This window comes from Carya illinoinensis, chromosome 5 (assembly GCF_018687715.1).
Source record: "Carya illinoinensis cultivar Pawnee chromosome 5, C.illinoinensisPawnee_v1, whole genome shotgun sequence".
Classification (NCBI taxonomy): domain Eukaryota; kingdom Viridiplantae; phylum Streptophyta; class Magnoliopsida; order Fagales; family Juglandaceae; genus Carya; species Carya illinoinensis.
This window is the reverse complement of record NC_056756.1, coordinates 10,636,287-10,651,561: the sequence shown is the minus strand read 5'-3', so window position 1 is coordinate 10,651,561 and position 15,275 is coordinate 10,636,287. Positions and strand designations below refer to the sequence as shown.

The window sequence follows — 15,275 nt, the reverse complement described above, 5'->3', positions numbered from 1 at the left end:
ATGTATATTATATTTAGGGATTCACATCTTATACACCTAATACGTGTATATGTTAAGGAGAAAGAGAAAAATATAATAACTAATCTTTAATTACTTATTATTATATAAACTATTAAGTATTATAATTATTGAGATTAATAAATCATATAACAATATTGAATGCTATCTCTCTCAACATTTATGTCTTCATTTTATGTGCCAAACCGTTAAAACAAACGGTGTTAACTTTAACGGAAAAACAAGAAAAACCGTTAAAACAAGATTTTCCGTTTCATACACACTTTTTATATATAGAAGATATATCAAACGCGCGCACGTACACGGATTACTCGGAGCTATATATTATTTTTAAAAAAGGAAATATTAATTGTGAATCGTACACGGATTACTCGGAGCTATATATTATATTAAAAAAATGAAATATTAATTGTATTCATAAAAAATATATATATATACACCTCTATCTACGTAGCTTTCTCATCTATATTATACGCACTACCATTTTCATTCAAAAAAGTAAAATATAATAAAAGAAAAAAACCGTGAAAAATTATAATTATCACACAAACAAGTTTTCATGCATGTGCTAGCTTGTTTTCTAACTAGCATTTTAAAATATTTTTTTCTTCCATATATTTCGATCTGCGTATACATACATATATGTGTGTGCGAAGAAATGCATATATTGGCTTACATGTGTCATCCCTCAACACGAAGAAGCTGTGAATAAGAAAAGCCGAAATTCAAACATATATATCTAATTCTAAGGAATTATCTATAATATATATGATGTTTTTTAAAACTTTTTTTTTTTTTTTTTTTGATATTGAGAGATTTGGAGATGGGGATTGAACCCAAGACCTCTCTTATGGAAGTTGGGTCTCATGCCATCTGAGTTATATGCTCTTAACTTTTTAACCCTAATTTTTATTGATAAATCTGTACTTATTAGTTATTTTGAAGGATCGATTGAATATCTTATATAACAGAGTAAAGCGGTTACAACATCGGAAATTCTAAAGACTGAGTATTAATATTAAAAAAGAAAAAACAAACCATTATTAGGAAAATATATTATATATTTTGGGTTTACCCTCCAATATTGCCCTTTTCGGTGAGAATATAATTATATCCCGATCACCAAGTGTGTCAAGATTCATGAGATCATGATCATGGAATAGAATAAAATTATCCTATAACATTATATAATGAATTGAAATATGCATGCATCGGTCAAATTTACAGCCGAATTTTTATAAAACAAAGAAAAAAATAACGGGAAATTCTTGAACAATTGAAGAAAAGAAAACAGATAAATCACATGAATTTTTGTACGTTAAATTAACGGATCGACTTACTGAAATGGAGGATACGTCGTACTTCAGGCAGGCCGGTCAAGTACTCCTGATCTAATATTATATGTATTACAAGATTCACATGAGCACATCACTATGATCTTCATGATCTTGTTCGATATCATTCTCTCTTGTCTCCAACACGCTTTGATAAGAAGATCGAGATTAATACTAGATTGGAGGCCTGGCTGCATTGCCACTCCAACCAAACGCATGATCACCAGGGAAAGTATAATTTCCCATGTTCACGCCCAAGTTGTAAAAAGGAACACCGCCGCCGCCTCCCCCATCTCCCAATTGCCCAGCCCTGCCGGTCACTCCCGAAGATTGTGAGGTTGCGGGCTGCACCTGCACCGGCGACTCTTCCTGATCCTGCAATGGTAACCTATCATACACTGCATTTGCAAATGATGCCACCATCAACAGCACAGGACCTGAAGCCATCAGTGGCGGCACCACACTCCCTCCTACGACCTGTCCCTGCCCACCTGCCAAAAATATTGTCAAGCCACCAGCTCCCGGCGGAGCTGGAGGCGGCAGCGCTGTCCCCGTTAGAGACAAAATCTCTAATCTCCCGTGTAATGTTACGACACTACCGCCTTGAGTTGCTGCTGATGGCTGGCGCAAGGTTACATTGGTGACAGCCCCACTGCTACTAAGGATGCAAACTCCCCGGGCGCGGCGCCTGGCGTAGTCTGACACTGACTCGACTATGTCTGAACCCGCAGAGACTTCTAAGACATGGGATCTCAGAGCACTTGGACTGTCTTGGGTTATGAATATTGGTGGCTTAGGCTTGTTCTTGGAACCGGGAGGACGTCCTCGAGGCCTGCGACTGGAGGTTGCTCCTGAAGTACCTGTATTGGGGACATCCGGCGCTCTTTGCTCTTTGTCTAGAGACCTGGTCCCAGGAGCTGTTGTCTGTGATGATCTTTGGAGGTGGAGCTCTGGTCCCAGGAGCTGTTGGACATAGCGAGAATCTTGACGTGGTTCCAAGCCGGACATCTGGGCAATCTCTCTCTCTCCCTAAAAGCTCACAGATTCTCGCCACCAAGCTAGCTATATGCTAATTCTGAGGTGAAAAGAAGTCGATGATGGTACGGGATCATCGACTCAGATCAACGCATTATAAATTTTGGAGCTACCAATTCTTCTACGATCTGACTATAAAAAGATGGAAGATTTAGAACACAAGCCCTAAAAGTAGAATAATTAGAAGAGTTGTCCATTTTTCGCTTCCATTTCTTAGATAAACAAGCTAATTTGATCCAGGTTTCCGGACTATTTCGATCAATTCCTAGTGAAATAGGGCAATGGAGAAAAGAATATCAATATTCAGATCTCGGAAGCTATTAGACATGCACCAAGAAATTATAGGCCAGTCCACTTATGGGTGCTTCCCTACCCAGCTTCAGAACTTTACAGGAACTAAAGGCTAATAAATAAAGGTATCTATTTTACTCTTATTCGTAAAAGAACTTCATGGTCTATTTGTTTCTTTTTCTAATTAAGCATTGTGTATTTTATTTTTATGCATATATACATATAACTGGTAAAGACATGCACCTGAACCAGATTGTCAGTCACTCTCCCTCTACATGCAGTAGCTTTCTTCCAAAAAAAAACAAAAAACAAAAAAAAATACCTCTGAACTTGTATCCTTCAAAGTTGCTTAACCGGAGAGGCGCGTTCTCCTACCTCTTCCGCCTCTCAGCTTCTTCCCTCCTTGCAGCTCCTATCCTTGGCGGTAATTTATTTCAGTTTTTTTGTTGTTAATGTCCCGATCTTAGGAACGATGAAGATCCATTGTATAAATTTAGGATATCACATCTTCATTCTACACTACAAATACATGACCACCTTTGGAACTATATATATATATATATATATAGGCCATCCAGCTACAAGATTTGGGAAAGTGGCACGTACGATAGTCTCCTCATGCACCATTTGAGTCACGCGTGAGTCTCTATCTTCATGAGCCGCTATATATATTATCGTCATGTACCTATGCCTTCAACATTAATGATGTGGGCAGATATGCCCTCAAATTCAGTATTACATGAGTTGATGTTGGAGATTGCCACTTCCTGTATCCTTGGTGATCACGAGTGTAGATAGGTTATACCTATATATACATAACTATCAAATACTCGATTTTTTTTAAGCGAAACGGAGATGATCTTTAAAAAAAAAACAAAAAGAATTAGAAGAAGAAGCTAGCTCGCGCTTAGCATAGACGTACTAGTACTGCAATTATGACTCTTATTTAAGTGAGTGTGTTATCGATGTGGTAAACTATATATCATAAAAGTGAATGGTTGATATAAAGTTATCAAGGCCGGACTTGATCAGCCGTTGAATCAAGATCATAATGTTTTAACATAGTACTGTTGCAGATATCCCCCCTCCCCCCACATTAACATTCAACTGATCATAAACTCAAAAACCCCAACAATTTCTTCCATCAAATTAACCCCCATCCTCATAAATTTAGGATCAAAGATCTATCTCTTACATGTAGAAACTCCGGCCTCAACTTATAGTGGCAGAAAATGTCTCAGGCAAAGCATTAAAAGGACCTTAATTATCAATTAAGTAGTATTATCTGTGTATGATCATGCAGTCTAAATTAACTCATTTTTAAGGCTAGCTGCAATTATTCTTTGTTTTTCTATCGCTGCATAATCATCACATGAAGTACTACAAAATAGTTGGTCATTTCCTTCACGTTTTCTACGAGTAGTACTCCTGTTTCCTTTTCCCCTTTCTTCCCTGATCCACTACTTTAAACAAGTGGTGTCCACTCAGTTTGATCAGCTTCCAATTCCATAAACTTCAAGAGTTCTAATTCTATGGTTTCATTCTTAAAACCACATACTGCGCGCATACCCTAAATATTTAATATCTAACAATCATTTTCAATGTCGATATAAAATTGAGACAAAACAACCTTTAGAAAAGAGGTTGTCTTAATTATAAGTACTATCCTCACAGTTCCATTCTAAATCCCGCATATGAAACTTGAAACTCGTCTTCTGGTTGGTTGTTGGTTGGTTCGCTTCTGATTAAAGATCAAGAGAATCACATGCTATCCAATATGAGTAGGTCTCCCCGAGAATGATTATCATTTTCTTTTTCAATTTCTTCAGCCACCTTTTTCTTGAGCCACCCAAAAAAGTATCCCCACCACTTCGGTATTTTATGTTCTTTTTAAAGACTTTATTTAGCACCTTTACTAGGTTTTTTCTTTTTCTTTTTTTTTTTCTCATCATATTTATAATAAGTGGAGGCATATCTTTCCTACTTTGTGGACAAAAATAATAATTGAAAACGATCGAGTTTGATGATGATCTAGCCGTGCTCTTGAAGCTCTTTTATTTATTTATTTATTTTCCTTTATTGTTTTATTTTTCTTTCCTTACCATTTTCTTTGTTTCCCTCCTGAAGCTAATCCAGTTGTACGTACAGCTGGCGGCTATAAAATCGTTGTGTGAATATGTTTCTGGGGACGAGCAGTACTTTGAGCATTTGAAGCCTGAAGGAGTGCCTGTCGGGTTGGGCTCTAGCTTGGATTAGGTTCCCAATGTGGGATGGGCCGCATTATATATGCCGATCAGCATATAGTAGGTTCGTCCGTAGTTGCTCGGCCATGCAAATGTCTGAATTTCTTCTTAACAATACATAAACATGAGGACAATTTATTGAATTTTACTTTTTCTTTTTAAATAAATAGTCATACATTCGATAAAAGTTCCCATAGAAATTCTTATATATAAATGTTATGAGGGGGATCAGGACCTCGAAAGAATATACTGCCATTAATATAAGTATATTAATTAGGAGTGGTGCAATTTTATCTTCTTTTGATCTTTTTTCCAACCTTTCCATAGTCATGCTTGAAAATGAAGAATCTTTTGAACAAGTGGGAACTTTAATATTGGGTCATGATATGATTAATTTAAATTAATTAAAATTCATGCTCGTAATGATGATGATGACATGAAGGTCTTATTATATTGACTTGACCGCCAAGGATACAAACTTCATCAAATTGCATGTGAATTCATGCTAATTAACTAAGGGGGGCGGAAATCATGATGATGGGAGTCGATATGGGTGATGCTAATAAGGAATTATTTTGATAAATGAGAGGTCCTAGCTCGCTAGATTTAAGTCTTTGTGAACACGATCATGGAAAAAAAATGTTAAATTTTAGAGTAATATTACGTACAGTTTTAGAATATGTAAATCTCGTGTACTCATTTTTAAAAAAAAGTAAGGTCTAATATTAAAAAAAATAATTTTTTCGTAAGAGTCCCATATATATTTACTTTTTTTTTTTTCAAAAAGAGTATATGAGACTTACATATTCTAGTATTGCAAATATCATTTCTCTAAAATTTATGCCTATAGTCCTTTTGAGATTAGAATCAAGACATGACTAGACATACCTTGAAGAAGAACTTGGCCTTGCCTTTTTGGTCAAGGGAAAAAAATAAAAATAAAAAAGGACCATGTGCTTGCATGCTTAGTTGATGGTCTTGTCTTCCTAGCTTCTTATTCCAACATCCATCAGTACATATATATAATTTATTTAATAATCCCTTCGGCTACTTTGCAAAATAAAAGGAAGTCGATTGAGTCCCTCGATCGGGCTTGAGATCAAGACAAAGTTATTTAATCTTTTATTTTTTTAACAAATACATTTTTATATATCCTATAATTATTTATTTTCAATATTCAATGTACGTACACACTATAAAACATGATGTAAAGGTACATTAGGCACCTTAAAGTATGAAAAAAAAAATGCAATGTTAATTGGTCATGATCATCGATGTCATGTATTAGATCTAATCTACGTACATGATGTCTAATTAATTAAAATGTTAATCTCTCTCTCTCTCTCTCTCTCTCTCTGCGACCGCCGACGTTTGAATGTTTCTATGCGTTAACGTCCGGGATATATCATATATATATAGAGCTAGGCATCGACTGGGTACTTGTCATTTACAGCTGCCTAAAACATATAGAATAGTATTTAGTTTAAAGAATTCCATTTTGCTAGTCAAGAAAATAACATTCAGATTCTAATATTATATTTCGTGACACATGACCTAATTATTAACGGGAAAAAAAAACAATCCAAAGGCATATATATATTAGATATAAAACAGGCTACAGCTAGCTTGAGGTTGATCAATCTGAACGGACAAAACCAGATCAGAATAACAAGGAAAAATAATAATAGTAAACGGGCATGCACCAACTGTAAGCCAACTCATCATCATGTCCAAGAATAATTAATATTATTCTTGCAGCTGGGCGAAGAGGCACGCATATTAGACTGGCAGATACTCCTGGCAGCTTAGACATGAGTAGGTCATTCGATTTTTGGGTACCATTCAATTGATCAAAATCAGATCAGAAGTTGTTGTACTAACAATTAAACCCACCACCCTGCATGCATTTTCGGGCGTACGTACGCAGGCTCTCTGTCATGAGATACGCGTACGTAGAGGTCTCATGAACTTTACATTCAACGTGGTATCTGTGACATGCCAGACCGACATGAGTACGTACAAATCCCGGATAGGATCGATGTTCGTGTAAATTCCATGGATAATAATAACAAGGTGGACCAGTGACAAGTGATGATGATAACCAAAATTAGTCAGATAAACCTGCAAATTGTCACCACTTTCCTCAATTGTCAGTACCACTTTCACAGAGGATATTGCCCCAACATGTATAAAGTGCTGCACAAAAATAAAAATGTTGACTATAATCTGTCGACTTCAGATGGCCATTTATTTCAAGCATATTGCAAAATGCATATACATGTTCACACTGCAGAACTAGATGGTCCATGTACAACCACTTTGGTTACATTAATAACATTGGCTAGGTGTAAAAACTTGACTTGGCTGATCTAACGTAAGGCAATAAACTGAGAGTGACCCCTTTCATTCTTTATATATATTTATTGAGTGGGGTCTTAATTAACAGGTTGACTAGAACGCCCGTGCTTTTCTCAATCCCATTACACGTTGAAGATGGATGCAGTATCGGCAGAGATGTTTCCAGCTGCACTAATCCTTAAAGATAAATGTTACATACAAAAAAAAAAAAACTTATATAAAGTATATTCACACACTGATATAGATTTATGGGATTTTTTTTTAATTTATTTTATAATAAAAATAATTTTATAATCTAACTTACACATCAAATCTTTATTTTTGTGGTTAAATAGTTTCCATCCTTGAATATATTTATATATGTGAAAACTGATGTTCCAACTGCATGTAGACATATTACTTCATTACATTTATTGTTGTTGTCCCCAATGGATAGGTATGGATCGAGCTGTTAGTCATATATGTTTATGAAAATTAGACATTTTCCTAAACCACTATATAAAAGTAGGAGAGAAGATGAAGTAATTATATTGGTCATTAAATTGGTGATTTCTATTTATTATTGGCAACATAGGATCGGTACTACTCTTTCTTAGACCATTTAACTATTGCCAAGTCTAAAATTTAATTAAAAGTTGAGGTTTTGACTATTGAAGATATTAATTTACATTGAACTATCTAAAGTTAAAATAATAATATAATATTTGATATTTTAATAATAATTTTTTAAAAAAAATTATATATTTTGTAATACATTCTATATTTTAATTAATAATTTAATTGTTATTTAAAAATATTGTTTCTCAACTATTTTTTTCTCACCTAATTATATAGTAAAATATTATTTTAAAAATGAATAATTTCAGGTCAAATTGAAAAATTATTTAATTTTCCTGTAGCTGTAAAGTAGACTATTGAAATTTCAGTTTTGCTAGGTACAATCGAGATATGCAAGCTGTAGGGTGTAATCGGATTGTACGGAGAGGGAATTAAAACAAAATAAGGACAAAAGGATAAAAAAAAAATAAAGAAAGAAAACCACGGATAAAGAGAGAAGAAATCGAGCCTCCGATGCGTCATCTCGGCTGCTGCTGTAGCCACCACCACTGGCTTCCAAATTCAAACCAGGATCAGAGGACAATGAAACGATAATAGAATTGAATTAATCCTAGCTATATGAGAGTGATCTAGAGTATTATCGATTTGTTTGTAGAGTTTGGATTCATAAATATTATCTAGTCGATGATGCTGATTTAGATACAAACATAACTTCTTCAAAAAAAAAAGTAATTTTAAAATTTCGTCACATAGATTTACATCTTCCCATTTGAAAGTTCGAGGATCTCACCCACTCATACCCTGTACAAAGCTTAGACACTTTTTTAAATTTAGGCAAACTTGATAATGTCAATGAACTCTCGCTTAAGAGAAGCTCCCCAACCAAAAAGCGATCAACATCGGTTTGAGAAGCCAATTCCTTGCAATTTGCACCATTCACGAAACCTCCATAAATAATCCTTGTTGGTTGCAACAACTTCAGATTTGGTATTTGTTTTAAAGATTGCGACCCTATAAGGAATTTATTGACACTATCTTTTGTTGATTTTTTGATTTGTTAATGTTCAAAAAAAAGCTAACAAGACATGAATGCTATGACAGATGCTATGGGAGAGAAGGTGATGCGGTATAGGAGATGACCCATGAAACGGCTAAAAACATCTACATTGATATATGTATATACATATACAAAATCGTATTTGCATAATATGAGCTTAAATTTATCTACGTTGAATTATGCATCTTCAAATATTTGCATAGTTATAAACAGTATTTTTACATATTTGAATATCTACTATTCACTGTCTAAAATATATTTTATTCATTTTTTTTTCTCTCCTCTCACTCTCTTTCTACATATTTTACCTTTATATATTTTACTACATATTTTACTCATCTATTCCCAAAAAAATATTTTATTCAAATATTTTACATATTTGAAGATCAAATCCTATTAAAAAAAATAAAAATAATAAAATGATAATATTTTATTATTATTTTGTCTCAAATTTATATAAGTTAATATGAAAGTTTTACTTGTATGATAAATTAGATCTCTAAAATATGTGATTTTGTATATACATATGTATAAACTAATGTGAATGGTGTAAGAGTGAATGAAATGAAGAGGGAGAGAGAGAAGAAGGAAAAAAAATGAAAGGTTTTATTAAATGGCGCCGGTTACTGTTCACTTGTACCAGACAACTGTCAGAAACATTTTTCTTCAAATTTTGACCATTACAATACATATCATTTTAGTAAAAAATAGTTAAAATATGAGTAGACATTGTTTGCCAGTGCTCGGAGATCTGAAATGATGCAAGCCAGTGAGCTGTGAGCCACCTTCTTTGATTCTGATTCAGTCGACTATCCTGCAGGCTGCAGTTATCAGTGACATTTAAGCCATGATGCACAAATTATTTATTTGTTTACCGATATCTTTCTTTTGATTTTGCCATGCATTTCGGGAAGTAGGTAAAATACTTCTGCACTTCTTTTATTCACTTTTTATTATTTAATTATTTTTTTACTACTTAAATTTAAATTTAAATTTCTAAAAATAATATATAAATAAATAAATTCAATCAATTAATATAATTACTTAATTTAATTAAAAATAAATTTAATTTTATAAAAATTGATAAGTTAAATTACATAATTAACTGAATTTATTTTTTAAAATTATATAAAAAAATTATATTCTAATATTTTTAATACAAATTCAAATAACAAAAAAATAAAAATACCTAAATAGTAAAACATTAGGAGTATTATTTTCTTTTATAAATATGAGTTTTGCTACATATAAATACAGTCTCACATTAGTCTGTATATTAATACTGATTTATTCGTACTTAAAATTTAAATTAAAATTATTTTTAATAAAATTTACTTTTTAATAAATCACATCATATTGATATATAAATTAATATATAATTATAATTGTAAATTTATTTTTCCTATAAATATTGAGGCTCACCTGCTTCCTGATTTAACATCTGGACCCATACACCGATGAGTAGTTCAGGATCCATCTTTCCTGCACAAAGTCAATTCACAAATCAGTATCACTGTAAATTTGATTTGCACAAAATTTATCCTTTTCGCCACTCTAAATCAGTAGCTGCAGAATGGTTTTTTGTTTTTTCCTTTTCTTATCAAAAATCCAGTATAAACATTTTTTACTCGGGTCGGTCGCTTTGGAGACAAACGTGAACGCCATTGACATGAACATTGATTTCGTTAGTTTTCATAAAAAAAAATTATCTCATCACATTTAATCTAATTAAATTATTATAATTTTTTAAAATTTTTATATAAAATAAAATAAATAATTTAATTTTTTTTAAATTTTAAAATAAAATAATATATTTTAATAATATTTTATTTAATTTTAAATTTTAATTTTAATTTACCTCACCTCATCTCTATAAATAAAGGAGGGATTAAATGCAACTATGATACGTTTGCAGGATCTGTAAACTATAATAAAGCAACTGAGAAATTTGCCAGACCCCACAAGAGAAAACTACAAAAATTTGTACGTGGACTCCTGAAATGATAACTTATCAAGCTTTTCTTTGTGCTTGCAAAGAAATTTGACCTGATTTGATTTTTTTTTTAATCCACATAAGTTTTGGCGGTAAATAATTAGATAGATTTTCTTTTTTAAAAGGATAAAGATATTTTTGGTTTAAATTTAAAAAAACCCAAACAATTTATTTAGTTTGAAAGAATGATTTAGTTTCATAAGCATGACAGCTTCATATGTGTCAGTGACAACCTTTCAGAAGATCACATTCCACCTGCAAATTGACGAAGTTACTGTAGAAGAAGAAACTAGGTAAAACAGAAGACTAAAATATTCAAAGAATTAAACGATAGTAAACCTTTCCTTTATATCACACAATTTGCAGGTACTTCTTACATGACTTGGATTAACAAAGAGAAAAGGGTGGCTTGAGAGAGAGAAGAAAGGGGAAGAGGGGAGTACGATATTAATAAAAAAGAAAAAAACATGAACGGATACAAACGAACTGTTTTCCTTTATGAGTCTGCCTAGTATTATTATGTTGCTCAAATTAACATCTGTGTCCATGCCTAATTGACAGTTGATCTGCGACAATGTTAATTTTGCAAGTTAACAGGATTTATGGGGCTTGAACTTCCATACTTACGTATGGGGGTATATTCTTACTTCCGTTCCCTTAAGAGGAGATCTTGGAAACATCTTTGCTCGACCTATTGTACTTCATGTGGCTCCTAACAAGCTGTCCAGCTGCCAGAGCAGACATGAGGGAGAGCTCCCCTGCTAAAACAGAACCAGCTACGATGGTGGCCAGCAGCCTTGCATTCGATCCTGCTGCCTCTCTGTTTGCACCCTTCACCCCGAGCAGGTTCAAGCAAGCTGACTGAGAAGCAAGCTGAGTACCCCCTCCAACGGTACCGACCTGGAAAGAGAAAAGTAGGGCCATATGAGATTTAGGGATTAGTTTGGATAGAAAAACTATATTTACCACACAAAACATAAAGAAAAATTAAACTTTTTCAATTTCATTTTTTTAATATAATAAAATAATAATATTTTAATAATAATTTATTTAATTTTTACCTAAAACCATCTCTATTCATCAACCTATCCAAACAACCATATAGTTTGGACCTTTAAAATTTTTACCTAAAATTTAAAATTTTCATTTTATATTACAATTTTCTTAAATATCTATAAAAAATATAATAAATAATTTAATTTTTTTTTTAATTTTTTTAAATTTTAAAACAATAATAATATTATCGTAATAGGATTTTCTCAAACAGTTCGTAACCCGAATTTGTCAACAAAAAAGGCAAATTTTTATTTTATTTTATTTTATTTTTTTAATTTATTTATTTTTAATCTTAAATATTTTTTTTTAAAAAATTCATAACACCACTAAAAATATAATTCCTTAATTTATTTTTATTTAAAAATAAAAATAAATAAATAAATAAAGGAGGGTTTTCGAGACATTTTTTGGTTCCCTAATTGGGGACCCAAAATATTTCTGTTTCTTAAAACAATTTTCTCACTCGAAAGCGAAGTCAGAAATGTCTGTGAAACAGAGTGGGAAATCAGGATTTTCTTTAAGCTTTCGTAAAATAGAGTGGGCGAAGGGTTTGAAAAGGACAGTTCGAGAATAAAAAGATGGGAGTTTTTACCTCAATAGAAGGCATGGTGACGGAGACGTGAAGATCCTTTCCATCATTGACAGCTTCGAACATGGTGATACAGTGAGAACTCTCAACATTCTGTGCCGGGTCTTGGCCGGTGGCTATGTACACGGCGGAGACGATGTTACTGGCATGGGCATTGAAACCTCCCAGAGCTCCAGCCATAGCTGAACCAGCAAGGTTCTTGAGCATGTTGAGCTCCACCAACGCTTCCACATTGGTTTTGAGGACCGTCCTTACCACATCACCACTTATGATAGCCTCACAAACCACCGACTTGCCCCGCCCCTCGATCCAGTTCACTGCAGCAGGCTTCTTGTCCGAACAGAAGTTGCCAGAAATACCAATAACATCCATGTCGGGGAAATCGTTCTGGAGGAAATCCAAGACGTTCTGGACACCTTTGGAGATCATGTTCATCCCCATGGCGTCACCCGTGCTGCAAGAGAATCTCATGTAGAGGTTCTTCCCGGCAATTGCACATTTGATGCTCTGGAGCCTTCCGAATCTGCTGGACCTGTTGAAGACCATGGACAAGGTCTCGTAGTTTTCTGGGTCCTCCAAGAAGAACTTCAACTGGGCAGCTCTTTGGGCGGTGGCAAACCTGACAACAGGAGCCCTGGTCATCCCATCCCTTAACAACACGCTGGACGCCCCACCAGACAAGTTGATGGCCTTGCAACCCCTGTTGGTGCTGGCTACCAAGCAACCCTCGGTGGTGGCCATGGGCACCATATACTCCCTCCCATCCAGAAAAAGCGGCCCAGCTATCCCCACCGGAATCTGAACGTAGCCAATAGGCATCTCGCAGCACTGACCTAGGATGGATTCGTAGTCAAAGTTCTCTAGTGGGAGCCCAGCCAGCGACTTGCCCGTCATCCTCTGCAGCGCCTCACGCCGGATCGACGCCGCCCTCTTGCAATCGCCCAGCTTCGATTCGAGAGAGTACGACGGCATCTTCCCCTCCACCACCGACTTTATAATCTCCTCGTCCTCTTCGGTCGGGGGTGGCACCACCGGGGCGAGTTGGCGAGGCGGGGAATCGACGAGTGCAGCGCCGCAAGGGACTTTGCAAGCGTCCTCCTTGAGAATGGCCTCCTCATCATGTTTTTGGGCGATGGCGTTAGCAGTGACGGCGGCGTCATCATCTTCGGCAGCCCAAACATCGGCGGAAGGACGAAGAAGGGACTGGACGAAATCGATACCGAAGAATCCGAGGAGGTAGATGAATGAGGCGAAGAAGGCAACGATGGCGACGATCTCGGAGAGGTCGACGATGTGGAGAGGGGTGGAGTTGCGGATCTTCTCGCGCCACCGGGAGAGCAAGAAGTAAACCACCGAGAAGAAGAGGGTAAAAAATACCCCATTGGTGAGGTACAGAGGGAGTGGCAGAGCGTCAGAGGCTTTGGGTTCCTTCCCGTCGTATACAAGTCCCATTTTCATAGGCTTAACCGGCGCCATCGTCTTGTTCGTAGATCTCCTGCTCATGTCCATCACCAAACTAGGGGAAATGATGACTGGCTAAGTTCGACCGTGGATACGCCGGAGGCGAATCCAACGGAGGAAGAGGAGGAGGTGATAGACTCCGAATGCTTGTACAGTGTTTGTGCTAATGTTTGTGTCTATTGAGTTGTTTGGCTGTGAGCGGAGGAACGTGTAACTAGGCGTATTTATAGGAAAAGGTTAAGGGTAGTTGGTCTCACAAGTTCATAAACAGAAGGAAGATCTTCGTTTCCGTCTGCGTTCGCGTCGTGGGCAATTTTGTCTTTCAGACAAGCACATCTCACACGTACGAGGATATAGCTTGGAAGCTGGGGGGAGTATGAGACTTTCAGGTAATACAAACGGCGCGTGTAAAACGTAGAATAGGTATGTGCAGGGGCATTTTGGTTAAACAAGTCAAACAAAGCTCGTACCTACTACTATACACGTCTCCCCACATCCCCCTCTCTTCTCTCTCTCTCTCTCTCTCTCTCTCTCTCTCTCCCCCGTTTTTTGTCTCCGTCTTCTTCCCTCTCTCCTATTCTTACAATTTATAAATCATAAATCATATTCCGCTTTTTTTAAAAATAGATAAATATAAAATATATATAACTATATTATAATAATAAATATTAAGCAAAACTTGAACATTTTAAGATTTATGTAACTAACATTATGAAAATGTTCCTTTTTTCAGTAAATTCTGTCCAAAAATTAACTACATTTTCAACTCTTTTTTATCTTTTTGCAGGTTGCATTTACAACTACTCACCAGATCCTAGCAGGTGTGAAATCTGTAGATTTAGGGGTTGTTTAGATGGTGAGATAGGATATTTATACATAAAAATTGAATAAAATATTATTAAAATATTATTTTTTAATATTATTATTATTTTAAGATTTAAAAAAATTAAATTGAGATTTAAAAAAGTTAAATTATTTATTATATTTTGTGTGAAAATTTAAGAAAGTTATAATAATGAAATAATATAAAACACTTTTACTATCTAAATGGGGCCTATGGAGCTGTTTGGGTTTAGAAATGATCTCAATCTATCGTAACTTTTTTAAATTTCTATATAAAATATAATAAATAATTTAATTTTTTCAAATATTCAAATAAAAATAATATTTTACTTAATTTTTAATTTTTATCTTATTTTAACTCACTATCCAAACAGTACTTTAAGAGGTAGAAACTATATTTGTAGCCTAATCTCTTTGCAACTACTTTTAGATCAGGGTA

General features: G+C 34.7%; 2 protein-coding genes across 2 annotated transcripts; both read right to left on the bottom strand.

Annotated features, from left to right (window-relative positions):
* Positions 1 to 1,178: 1,178 nt before the first annotated feature.
* LOC122311480 (AT-hook motif nuclear-localized protein 25-like) lies at positions 1,179 to 3,154 on the bottom strand. The gene has a single exon (XM_043126047.1). It carries the CDS (start codon positions 2,358 to 2,360, stop codon positions 1,527 to 1,529), a length of 834 nt encoding a protein of 277 aa, XP_042981981.1. The 5' UTR covers positions 2,361 to 3,154; the 3' UTR covers positions 1,179 to 1,526.
* An 8,056-nt stretch (positions 3,155 to 11,210) lies between these two features.
* LOC122310732 (3-hydroxy-3-methylglutaryl-coenzyme A reductase 1-like) lies at positions 11,211 to 14,205 on the bottom strand. Its single transcript, XM_043124858.1, has 2 exons — positions 12,536 to 14,205; positions 11,211 to 11,787 (listed from the first exon to the last, which is right to left on the bottom strand). The coding sequence occupies exons 1-2, from the start codon at positions 14,039 to 14,041 to the stop codon at positions 11,545 to 11,547; spliced, it is 1,749 nt and encodes a 582-aa protein (XP_042980792.1). The 5' UTR covers positions 14,042 to 14,205; the 3' UTR covers positions 11,211 to 11,544.
* Positions 14,206 to 15,275: the final 1,070 nt, after the last annotated feature.